The sequence below is a fragment of the Hyperolius riggenbachi genome, chromosome 2, assembly GCF_040937935.1.
Source record: "Hyperolius riggenbachi isolate aHypRig1 chromosome 2, aHypRig1.pri, whole genome shotgun sequence".
Classification (NCBI taxonomy): domain Eukaryota; kingdom Metazoa; phylum Chordata; class Amphibia; order Anura; family Hyperoliidae; genus Hyperolius; species Hyperolius riggenbachi.
In genome coordinates this window covers 55235499-55248635 of record NC_090647.1, presented here as the reverse complement: position 1 = coordinate 55248635, position 13137 = coordinate 55235499, and the positions used below count along the sequence as shown (strand labels likewise).

The window sequence follows — 13137 nt, the reverse complement described above, 5'->3', positions numbered from 1 at the left end:
AGCTGACAAGGTTGCAATATTTACCTTCCCCGGCTCCAGCGCAGGCTCAGTAGCAGCTTTCTGATCGGGCTGCCTGTGCAGTAGAGCAGACCCGATCGCTTTAGGTAAATATTTACCTCCCCGGTGTTCAGGGGCTTCTAGGGCCGGATCTCCGAGACAGAGGAGGACGGGGGAAGCCTCATTAGGATCGAGAGGCTTTCCCCTCCCAAGGTAAGGTCCTCGGGGGAGGGGGAGTTTATTTACAGATTTTCTTTAACCAGTTCAGGACCATAGGCTTACACACCCCTAGTGACAAGGCTATTTTTTACAATTTAGTGCTTTGTAGCTTTAAAGTGGATCCGAGATAAACTTTTACTCATTGCATAATTGTGTGCCTTACATATAGTTTATAGGGCATTCCTCAAGCCAAATACTTTTTTTGTTTTAATACTCTAATTCCCTATAAACTAAACAGGCCACGCCCACAGCTTTTCAGATTGCCTTGGCATTTTCAGACAGTAGCAAGGGCTTATGGGAGCTCAGTCTGGGCAGGAGGAGGTGGAGGTTACTAGCCAGAGATTTCAGAGGAGGGAGGAGAGGGAATTAGGTTTTCGCAGGCTGAGGGCTGGAGATGCACAGCAGCTTACCTGTGTGTAATGTGAGAAACAGAACATGGCTGCTGTCGTATCACAGGAATAATTAATCATAAACCGTTGAAGCGGTTTGCAGCTAGATTTGCGGTGTAAACTATCTAAACTTTAGATAAGATATATAGACAAGTTGCTTGTTATAGTTAGTTTTTCATCTCGGATCTGCTTTTGTAGCTTGCTGCAGAGCCATATCACTTAGCAGGCAAGTGAATTCCCCCATTTGTTTATTTTTTTATTTGTATTCTTTTTAAATAAATTTCTCAATTTTTTATTTATTTTAATTACTCCTATCCCTCCCCCGCCAGCCAATCACGGCAATCCTTTCTCATAGGCATCAGCCTATGAGAGGGGATCACGATGGAAAGCCTCTCTAGGGGACAGCCAAGTGATACGGTTGTCCCCAGTACAGCGCTGCTGTAGATCGCAACGCTTTACAATGTAAATAGACGGTGGTTTCTCTGTCTAACAGTCTGCTAGCTGCGATCGCCGCTAGTAGACTGATGACGGAGTAGAGTTTCGACCACTCAAGTGGGAATGCGTGAGCATCTGCGCGTGCGATCCCCTGTAAAACCCCGTCCCAGGACTTGACGCCTTTCAACGTTAGGCAGTCCTGGGGCTGCCACCTTCCCGACGCCTATTGGCTTTAGGCAGTCAGGAGGAGGTTAAACTGCAGAAGCAGATTATTCTGTGTGTTTGGTTTCACAGAACCGCTAATTCCTCTCCTGGCATTCGGGAGCCTCAGGCGCTGACGCTGGATTAGAATTTTTTTACCAGCAGGAAGTGTTAGGCATGTCTTGTTTAGACCCCAGCTCTTTATTAAACAATGAGAAGTAAGAAGTATTCAAAAGCTCCACAAGAATCCCTCTTCTGCACTTGTGCACTGAATAATTTCATATAGAAAGTCGTATTCCTCCTAGATTATCATCCTCAGCACCCCGCGCAGCCGTCTCCCTCCTGCTGCCATTGCACGGGCGGCCCTGTCGGCTTGTTATCTCTGCAGCGGCGGCATATTGTACGGCGCAGAGCTGCTTGCTGCTACCACGGCTGTTATGGAAAGGAAATAATGTTATGAATGCTTATGCTGACTTGGCAGCGGATGGCTCTATCTGCTTCCTAAGCAAAACGCTGTCTGCTGTGCAGAGTCACCCGGGGAACGCTGTCTGGCCTGCATATAATTGGGGTTGTTAAGGGAGAACTCCACACGCCACATGTTAATGAGACAATCCTGGACAAGTGTCATTTGTAAGCCCCATCTGTTCTCTTAATCTGTCATATTCATGTTGAGTTCAAGATCTACAGCTAAATATGGAGTTGAAATACAGATGAAGGAAATGTTTTACCTGCCTGAGGTTTTTTCATCGAGTCGATCCATTCAGTTGCGTAACTACAATTCACCCCAGCACAACTTTTATTAACCCCCCCCCCCCCTCCTTTTCCCCCATGTTCAAACCCTTTCCCTTTGGGACCTTCACAGCATCTTACAAGGGCCATAAAACAAGTGTGGCCATCAGGATCTTCACACCCATAACATGTGTGGCCACAAAAACACGTGATCTGGAGTATAGTTTCCTGTATCGGAGGAAGGGAAGGTTAGTGTAAAGGATTGCGGTGATGCCGCCGCACGGTCTGGTGGCGGGGCGGCTGTCTCCGCGTTCAGACCGGCGGTTACCGCACAGCAGCATGCCTCTGGTTTGTCTGAGCCTTCTAGTGCACACAGATGTAGAGCTACGCGCGCGCTGGGAGGCAGGACCTTTATGCCAGGAGGAGAGGGATCAGCTGATCAGGTTGGTCAGCTGATCCCAGCGCAGACTGTCATTGGGTGACCAGCGCTAGGTGGTGCTGAGGAGCGCTGCACTATATATAGATCTCGCTGGTCAGTCTCAGGTTGTCTGCCGTTGCGAATACATACGTGTGAGCACTCAGACCAGTCAGATCCCACAGTGTGTTAGAACCAGGTGGACCTGGGAATTCACACTTAGCCAGATTACGCTTGTGTCATTACTGTGTTATACTTTAGACCAGTTCCAGGGTGTTGTGACCACGGACCTCACACCCAAGCTTAGGAATACTGTGTCATTGCTGTGTTATACTTTAGACCAGTTCCAGGGTGTTGTGACCAAGGACCTCACACCCAAGCTTAGGAATACTGTGTCATTGCTGTGTTATACTTTAGACCAGTGGTGCTCACCGCCAGGTCGTGATCACGCTTACGCGTGGATTCACGACCATTTTGACGCATTCCTCCTCGGACACGCTAAGCCGTGAATAGATTTTAACCACGAAAATCTGCTTCGGCTTCGCGTGAATGAGGACAGAAATCCGCATTCACGCTCGTGAAACCCGGCGCTGAAGTCGTGGTTAGCGGAAATGCGTCAAACTATGCGGAAGTGACACAATGCAGACCAATCAGAGGGCCCCAGCCAGGCCCTAGCAACCAATCACAGGAGGGGAGCTATGCCCTCCCCTCCTGAATATAAAGCGACGGCCATGATGGAAAAGCTCTGTCCTTGCTAGACTGTGGTGCTGAGAGGATTATCTCCAGGCCATTGTTGTTTTAGCAAGTGCATTTATTGTGTTAAAAACAAAGCGTTTTTTTTTGCTAACACTGCTCTTATACTGTACACAGTTAGCTAGTCAGTGAGTGATTGCTGTAGTTAGTTGTAGTCAGTGTAGTGTAGTGGGAGTGTGGGAGTCTAGTGATTATTTAACTGTGTGTAGTGCAGGCAGGTTCAGTGCTGCAGTGTAGTCAGTGTAGTGGGAGTGGGGATTATCTGTGTTAGTGCAGCTGCAGTGTTCACTTGTATATTCCAGTGACAGTTATACACTTGTACTATTTGCAGGCAGCCAGTCACACCGCCGGCGCCACCACTCTCTGCCAGCGCTGTTCATTCATTCTGTCAGTGACCTTGTGCCGTGCCCAGTGCCCACTGCTCGCTCGCTGGCATATAAGCATCTCATTACACAGTGTGACATCCTTGTGTGCCCACTGCATCCTTCAGTGACCTAGTTGTATATCTAGTGCCCACTGCTGTGCCCACTGCATCCTTCAGTGACCTTGTACTGTGCCCACTGCATCCTTCAGTGACCTAGTTGTATATCCAGTGCCCACTTCTGTGCCCACTGCATCCTTCAGTGACCTTGTACTGTGCCCACTGCATCCTTCAGTGACCTTGTACTGTGCCTGGTGCATCCTTCAGTGACCTTGTACTGTGCCCACTGCATCCTTTAGTGACCTAGTTGTATATCCAGTGCCCACTGCTGTGCCCACTGCATCCTTCAGTGACCTTGTACTGTGCCCACTGCATCCTTCAGTGCCGTTGTACTGTGCCTGGTGCATCCTTCAGTGACCTTGTACTGTGCCCACTGCATCCAGTGATTCATTACTAGCAACATGTCTGGCAGGGTTTCGCGGGGTGAGAGGAAAGGGAGTTCAATTGCCTTAGCCACTTCTGGGACTGCTCCACGTCCAGGGAGAGGACGCCCAGCTGTACGTGGTCGTGATGCAGCAGAAAGGGGGGCAGCAAAGCCTGGGCCGAGTCAGCGGACGCCATTGTCCAAATATTTTAAAGTTTCTGGTCCCCGTGTGGTGGTTGAGCAAATGGAACCTGACGTACTCATGGACATCATGACTTCCTCCCAGACCTCTACTGTGAGCACCACTCCAAGCAGCAGCAGCAGCCAACGTCCCACGCTTGTTGTGACATCCACCCCAGCACCCACTGGTCAGCAGCCCTCCCAGGATGACAGCGTTCTGTCCCTCAGTTCGGCTTCTGGGAACCTGCTGATGCAAGAAGCTCAGGACTTACTGGGGACTGATGTGGCAGAGATTGAGATCGGGCCACAATCACAAGCGTTGTTGAGTTCTGGTGATGAAGAAGAGGGGTCTGTGTCTGGGGATGTAGGGACAGAAGAGGAGGCGGGGGAGTCAGAGGAAGAGCTGGATTATGATGATGCTGCTGATGATGACGACGTTGTGGACCCTAACTATGTGCAGCCTGCTGAGTCCGTGGAAAAATGGTCAGAGGCAGAGCAGGATGACGAGTCACCTCGGCCTAGGCAAGGATATCGCCATATGTCAGGCAGGGGCAGGGGCATCGGCAGCAGTGGGCGTGGAGGAAGTAGACAGGACACTGCTTCAGCCGGCACCACCACCATGCAACCCCCGGCAACTACTACCACACATTGTTCCGCTGCACCCTCTGCTAGTGGGGGCCGCAGTAAATTAAAGTCACCAGTGTGGGATTGCTTTGAGGAATGTACTGATGACAAAAGGTATATGCGGTGTGCAGGTTATGCAGCAAAAGATTGAGCCGTGGGAAAAGTCTGAGCAAGATGGGTACCTCATCCCTCCAGGGCCACCTGAGAAGCCGCCACTGCCGCGAGTATGCGGACTTTAAGAGGAAGCAGGCACTGCTGGCAGGGGTTCCTGAGAGCAGAAGGCCCACCAGCGCAGCAGCATCATCCCTCCCTCAGGGTCGTGAATCCCCCACAGCAGCAGCAGTAGTAGCACGCAAGCGCTCTTCCACCTCGGCTGCTCAGGACACAGACATTGAGGCTGGCAGCCAGTGTTCGTCTCTCTCCTCTGTCTCCCCTGCATCCCAGCGTCGTCAGACCCTGCTGAGCGACACCTTTCAGGGTCTGACCAAGCCTCTGCCTCCAAGCCACAGGCGGATCCGCAAACTAAATGGCTTGCTGGCCCGGGCCATGGCATCACAGCTGCTTCCCTACTCCCTGGTGCAGGAGGGGAGCGCCATGCGGACGCTGCTCCAATTTGGCATCCCCGAGTGGCAAGTCCCCAGTCGCCACTATTTCAGCAGGAGCGCGATCCCAGCACTCCACAAGTTTGCGGTGGAAAACGTGGCCCGTTCCCTGGACTACTCTGTGGGCAAGCGGGTCCACGTGACCATGGACTCGTGGAGTAGCAGATTTGGGACAGGTCGCTACCTGTCCTTTACGGCCCACTGGGTGACACTGATGGAAGGGAGGGAGGACAAGAGCGCATCAGCCCAGCTAGTGGTGCCACCACGCGGGATCAGGGGGGATGCAGAAGGGTCCTGTCACGACACTCCCTCTGCACCCGGAAAGCAAGCCCGCCTCGGCAGCAGCAGCGCCAAGCCTCGGCACTGCCAAGCCCTTTTAAAATTGGTGACCCTGGGGAAGGAGAGGCTTACGGCCACCAACGTCCTGGCCGCCCTCAGGAAGCAGGAGCGGAGGTGGCTGACCCCCAGAGGCCTGGAAGTGGGGTATGTGGCAGCCGATAACGGGGCCAACCTGGTGGCAGCAGTGCAGCAGGGAAACCTCCAGCACATCCCCTGCTTGGCCCACGTGCTCAATCTTGTGGTGCAGCGCTTCTTGCGCACCTACCAGGGGATGAGCGAGCTGCTGCAGGATGCCCGGGCGGTGGTACGCTTTTTCCGCCTGTCAGCCACTGCCTCTGCACTCTTGTCCACCTTACAGCAGCAGTATGGAAGGCCACAACACCGGATGATCATCGACATGCCAGTTCGCTGGAATTCGACTCTGGCCATGTTGGAGCGGCTGTGTCAGCACAGGCTGGCTCTTAGGGCCTACATGCTAGACCCAAGTGTCCCCAGCAACCAGCAAGTCCCCATGATTACTGCCACTCAGTGGACACTGATGCAGCAAGTTTGCCTGGTGCTGAGTCCCTTCCTGGAGGCAACCAAGATGGTCAGTGAGGAGCGGGCCTCTGTGTGCCAGTGGGTGCCCTTGGTTTGTCTACTGGAGCAGGCAATGGACAATTTAATTGAGCGTGGGGATGAAGCCCTGAGGCAGTTGGAAGAACAGGAGCAGATGGCAGCACAGTCCAGCTCAGAGGAGGGCTCACAGCAGGTAGTGGAAGAGTTGGAGGTCCCTAACCTGAATGAGGAGGAGGAGGAGGAGCAGAGTGCAGCAGGCGTTGTACGTGGATGGCGGTTTGAGGAGGACAACGACATGGCACAGGAAGAGGACAGGCATGCGTTATGGGACAATGGCGAGGACGAGGAAGATCTTGCTGGCAGGGCCCACTTGTTTCCCATGGCTGTGCACATGTTGCGCTGCCTTCGCAGGGACCCTCGGGTGATCCAGATGCGTTCAAGGGAGGACATCTGGATTACCTTGATGCTTGATCCCCATCTGAAGGGGAAGCTGGGAGACTTAATGACGCCATCCACCACCGAGCAACGCACAAGGGAGTTGAAGGAGGCCCTTGTGCGCAGACTACTGGAAGCATTCCCCCAGCCTTCCACCCCCACTGTAACTGCTCTGCCAAGCCAGCAAGCGGTGCCTGCCATTGCCACTAGCAGCACAACAACAACCACCTGCAGCAGCAGCAGCAACTGGCGCCCCGGAGACCTTAAGAGCCTAAGCAAGAGCCTGTATGCAGTGCAGCAGCCCAGAACAGAGGTGCCCGCCACAGCATCCACCACCAACCAGCACAAGCAACGACTGACCACCATGGTGTCTGACTATATGGGGTCATCCAGTGGGCTCAATGACACCGACAGCCCCGTGGACCCCTTGGAGTACTGGGTCAAGAGACTGGACATCTGGAGCGAGCTTTCCCAGTACGCCCTGGAACTCCTATCCTGCCCTCCTTCCAGTGTCCTCTCAGAGAGATGCTTTAGTGCGGCCGGTGGCGTGGTCACAGAGAAGCGCTCTCGGCTCTCCCACGCCTCTGTGGACAAACTCACCTTCCTGAAAATCAACCAGGCTTGGGTGGAAGGTGAGTTCCTACTGTCGGACACAGGGGGACATGAAGTGGCTGCTGCATGTGCTGTTGTTAACTATGCCTGCCTTTATAAAGACAGTTACTACCTGCCTAGTGCCTACCTTGGTTAATTTTTTGGTGTTATGGTACTACTACCAGTAAGTTGCCATGGTCCTCCTTCTGAGCTGCTGAACTGACCGCCCGCTTTGTCCTCCTGACTCAGTCGCTACTACACTCTGCGTTCACACTGCCCGGGTCACTGGGTGCATTTAATTTTTTGGCCAGCACTATGACGCTGTGCTACTACTACTACCACCAGTATGTTGCCATGGTCCTTCTGTGCTGCTGAACTGACCGCCTGCATTGTCCTCCTCCTCCTGACTCAGTCGCTTCCACCAATGTACTCTGTCTGCGCTATCACTGCCCGGGTCACCGGGTGCATTTAATTTTTTGGCCAGCACTATGACGCTGTGCTGCTACTACTACCACCAGTATGTTGCCATGGTCCTTCTGTGCTGCTGCTGCTGCTGAACTGAACGCCCCTTTTGTCCTCCTCCTCCTGACTCAGTCGCTACCACGGTACCACCAATGCACTCTGTCTGCGTTATCACTGCCCGGGTCACCGGGTGCATTTAATTTTTTGGCCAGCACTATGACGCTGTGCTGCTGCTACTACTACCACCAGTATGTTGCCATGGTCCTTCTGTGCTGCTGCTGCTGAACTGGCCGCCCGCATTGTCCTACTCCTCCTGACTCAGTCGCTTCCCGCTGCTGCACTCTGCGTTCACACTGCCCGGGTCACCGGGTGCATTTAATTTTTTGGCCAGCACTATGACGCTGTGCTGCTACTACTACCACCAGTATGTTGCCATGGTCCTTCTGTGCTGCTGCTGCTGCTGAACTGAACGCCCGCTTTGTCCTCCTCCTCCTCCTGACTCAGTCGCTACCACGGTACCACCAATGCACTCTGTCTGCGTTATCACGGCCCGGGTCACCGGGTGCATTTAATTTTTTGGCCAGCACTATGACACTGTGCTACTACTACTACCACCAGTATGTTGCCATGGTCCTTCTGTGCTGCTGCTGCTGAACTGACCGCCCGCATTGTCCTCCTCCTCCTGACTCAGTCGCTTCCACCAATGTACTCTGTCTGCGTTCACACTGCCCGGGTCACCGGGTGCATTTAATTTTTTGGCCAGCACTATGACGCTGTGCTGCTACTACTACTACCAGTATGTTGCCGTGGTCCTTCTGTGCTGCTGAACTGACCGCCCGCATAGTCCTTCTCCTGACTCAGTCGCTACCACCACTGCACTCTGCGTTTACACTGCCCGTGTCCACTGACAACTCTGCTGCGATGTCATTGCTAATTGCTGCAAAAAAAAAAAAATTACAAAAACCTCTCTGGGGCCTTTTTGGCGTCAGCCACTCATCCTCCTCCAGCGGTACCTTCGCCGCCAGTGCCATTGGAACTCGCCTTCACCTCTTTGACTGCTTAACGCGTATATCCCTTTTTAAAACCACTTATTACCAATTAATAGCCCCATTTAAAGTGTTGATTTCACTTTAAAATCCATTTTCTCTAGAAAAAAAAAAATTTTGGAATTTTTTATGTTGAAGTTATGTTGCCCCTTATCACCTCGATAATCCATGCAATTTGGGGGATTGTAGCATGTATGGGGGCTTTGTTATTAACGTTAAAAGAAAATCCGCCTCCGGGCGGGAATCCACGCGTGATTACGCCATTCACGGCAGAAAATCCGCGTGGTTGCGTGGACGCGGACGAAAATCCGCATGCGGCGGGGCCGAATGCGGATTTTTGTTTTGCAACCACGCGGATTGCCGAATTCGTGGATGAGGCACATCCGAGCATCCCTGCTTTAGACCAGTTCCTGGGTGTTAAGACCACGGACCTCACACTCTAGACTAGACCTCTGCTTTATCTGTTATGACCAATTGCTCTCTAGACCTCTCTCTTGCTTTCTGATTCGGTACCTATGCATATCTGCCTACCTGTTGTCAAACCCTGCCTGTACCTGGTTACCGAATCAGCCTTCTGTCTCTGTACCTTATCTGCTCATGTGTTGCCGACCTGGCCTGGCCGACCCTTCTGGCTGTCACTCATACCTTGAGTGTTCAGTCTGTCTGTACTACCTGTGACACTACCCAGCCGAGTGTCAGGTAGCTGCAGAGACCGCCTGTTCATCAGAGAGGCCTCTCGGCAGTCCAATCAGGGACTCTCTCCCTTAGGAGTCCTTTGGCTGCAGTATAGTCTGATTCCCACTATTGCAGGGAATCATTGACTCGCAGGTTATCTCTATCCCCTTTCCTAGGAGATAGTTCACACACAGCCAAGGGCCACCTGCTCCTCAGGTGGTCCATGCTCATTGCTATCTGCGTCTCTCGCCCCACGGGAGACAGCCTACTGTTGCACCAAAACACTTACACTTTATCAGGTGTCCAGAGGTTAGTCATACTTGTATTATTGGTGATTCTGCAGATCATCAATAATCAGGTATATATCTGTATTGTTGGTGATACTGCAGATCACCAATAATCAGATTCTCTCTGTGTGCTGACACCAATCGTTACAGTTAGTAGTTGTGGCCCCCACAGCTCTGCCCCCCCCCCCTTTGCGATCATAGGAGCTGCTCCCCTCCAGCTATGCCCCTGGATCCAGTTTTTGTTATATATCTCTTTGAACTGAAGAAGTCACACCACAGCTGGTTGCTATGGAAACCCATATAAACAATCAGTATTCAAGTGACACTAAAGCGAAAAAAAAACCCGAAAAACTCGCGATATAATGAATTGATTGTGTAATACGGATAATTCATAGAACATTAGTAGCAAACAAAATAGTCTCATATTTTTATTTTCAGTTATATAGCTTCTTTTTTTATGACATTGCATCATTCTCTACAAATTGCAGATTCCACACTACACTCAGCATTTTAAATGATTTCACAGAGCAGGCTATGACCCTTTGAACTTTTCTCTGCAGAAAAACCATAAACAAAGAAGAAACAATGAGAGACAGTTGCGATAAGAGCTTCAAAAAACAGTGCTGTCCACAACTTTTATAAAGTCGCGGAGCTCACAGAAGGTCTTTTGCATAGATAACAACTGAAGTTTCTTAACTCTTCCTGTACTGGAAACAATATGAGACTCATATCTGTGCTAATAATGTTTTACTTCTTAGCTGTACTACATATACAATTCATTATATCACACATTTATTTTCACTTTAGATTCCCTTTCAGGGCTACTGACATCTCGTCCATTTTGTTCGTTGTTATGCCTGATGTTTAGTATGCTTATAATGTTTTGTTGGTTTACCTAATGTAAAGTATAAATAAGAAAAGAGCTAAGTCTAGCATGTGCATTTTTCTGTCTGCCGCTCAGCTTGCTGTGCGCAATCAGTAAACCCCTGATTCTCACAATAACCAGTGGTGGCGTGCAAGCTTTGCAGGTCACCACTTCCTGAAGATTACATGTCACTTCGCAGTGCAGTTTGCATGGTAATGTTTGCGTTGTGGGCGGTGGCTTACTGCAGTGGTTGTGTGCCCACACAGGCTCGTTTGCACTATAGGCGGCAGATTCTTAACAATAATTCCAGTATCTACCGTCTATAGCGCTTTTCACCTGTTGGGACTCAAAGCACTTGTGAGGCAGTCACTAGAGCGCACCAAGAAAAGCAATAGCAGTGTTAGGCAAGTCTCGCCCAAGAACTCCTTACTGAATAGATACTGGATTACTGAAATAGGAACAGCCGAGCTTTGAGCCCAGAAGACACAGAAACTCCTCCTTCCTCCATGCCGTCCAGCTCCTCAACCCAGCCCCCCATCACACCCATAGCGACCCCACCCACGTTGGCGCCTGTCTATGCCACACCACTGTTTACTTTTGTCTTTTTAGTATTTCTACTGAGCCTGTTTGTGCCAACAATAATTTCATGTACAAACCTGATGGCAAATAAACCTGATTGCTGTTTTAACTCAACACCTTCTGTCTTTTCAGGTGCCATGGCCGTGTCCATCCCGCGACTTGACCTGGTGATCTCCTTCGTGGGAGCCGTGTGCAGCAGCTCTTTAGCGCTAATCGTACCACCGATTGTAGAAATTCTCACCTTCTACAGAGACAACATCAGTCTTCTCACCATTGCCAAGGATCTTTCCATAGCTGTGATTGGCTTTGTGGGGTTTGTAATGGGGACCTACGTAACGATCGAGGAAATTGTTTATCCGACTGAACCGCTAATGGCAAATGTCACAGAGTGTACTTTACAGGAACTGAACTGCACCTACCTGGGATCCCCCTGAGGGCTCTTACCTGTAATGATCTACAAACTATTAGAAGGGCTAACAATATGTGCATACGGGTGTCCTGTATTTTTATACCTCTTTTTATGAAAACAGAAAGAAAACTGCCGAATCATGAGGGACTTTTGTTTACAGAACAGTTATATTGTTAAATTACTTTTACACTTTTTACTTTTTTCCCATTGTAAAACTACAGCATGGTGCTGTTTTGATCTCTACTTTTCGGTTATCAAGCGGATTGCCTTTTCATGCTGTTGACAACTAATGTGTGCAGGATAAAGCAGAAAACTAAGATCTCTGAATTCTACATCGGAAAAGAGCCAGAGCGTCACTATTAGGATTTCTACTCCTTCCCCTCTGTCGCAGCAATTGTTCTCCTTATTCAGCAACAGGAAAGCATGATGGCAGCTCTGGAAGATTCCATAGTGTGGTTGGCAGTCCACACAAACTCTCCACTCTACTTCTCTGTGATAGACTGGCTAAGGGCTGGTTCAGACGGACGTTTGGAGGCGTTGCGTTTGCTGGCGTCGCGTTCAGCAGCGTTCGTGTGCGTTTGGATGCGGTCGCGTTTTTTCTTCCCCTAGGGGGACATTAGCCGTCGCGGTTAACCTCCCCTGGAAGCTACATGTAGCTTCCAGGGGCTCCTTGAACGCCAGAGAAAATCGGGACCCAAACGCCGCGTTTGTGTAAACGCGCTTGAAAGCTTGGTACAAACGCTCCCATTCACTTGAATGGGAGCGTTTAACACCAAGCCCTGAACGCTGGCTGTAAACGCTCTGCAAACGTCCGTCTGAACCAGCCCTAAGAGGCACAGGCATAAATACAGCACATGTTGGACAGCTCCTGCCCACCTATGAAACTGTCTCCCAGAAGCTCTAGCAAGGCACAAAAACTGCCATGGCAGTTTTTAGAAGAGGCACAAAAGATCATTTTTTCTTGTTACGTTTTTATGACTTCTGCTGATTTTGGTCTTTCCATTTAAGACCTTGTTTACACAAATGTTAATTAAGTGCCTGGTTTAAACATCTCCAAAATGGTGTAAAATCTTTATTCATGGCAATGTGACAAGACGTGTTCTAGGGCATTAGGGTTGATGGTGTCCAAGTAAATCCAGCATGCGGAGTTCAGGGACCATTTCCCAGCAAAAAAAGTCCAATCACTGCATGAACGTGGGAAAACAGGTGTAGATTCTTAAAAACACAATGGCCCATATGCAATTACTATTTTCTCCTGAGTTATCACCTAGAGAGAACATTTTCATCTTCTCTTTAAAAAATTTTTTTTTCAGAATTTTACAATTGAACAAGTACCCAAACATTGGCGAAAAAGTACTATCAACTTTATTTTGAGTCTTTTCTTGCTTGCTGGTGGTTTAACCTCTTGAGGACCACAGTGTTAAACCTCCCTAAAGACCAGGCCATTTTTTGTAAAATAGTCCACTGCAGTTTTAAGGCCAAGCTGCGCCCTGCACACAAGT

The 13137-nt window shown here is 50.2% G+C and overlaps 1 protein-coding gene across 1 annotated transcript in view; it reads left to right on the top strand.

Moving 5' to 3' along the window:
* SLC36A4 (solute carrier family 36 member 4) overlaps positions 1-12195 on the top strand; it is a 594695-nt gene extending 582500 nt beyond the window's left edge. Inside the window, exon 11 of the mRNA XM_068264886.1 lies at positions 11359-12195. Coding sequence (XP_068120987.1) covers positions 11359-11660 — 302 coding nt within the window. The 3' untranslated portion in view covers positions 11661-12195. The remainder of the gene's footprint in view (positions 1-11358) is intronic.
* The last annotated feature ends 942 nt before the right edge of the window (positions 12196-13137 follow it).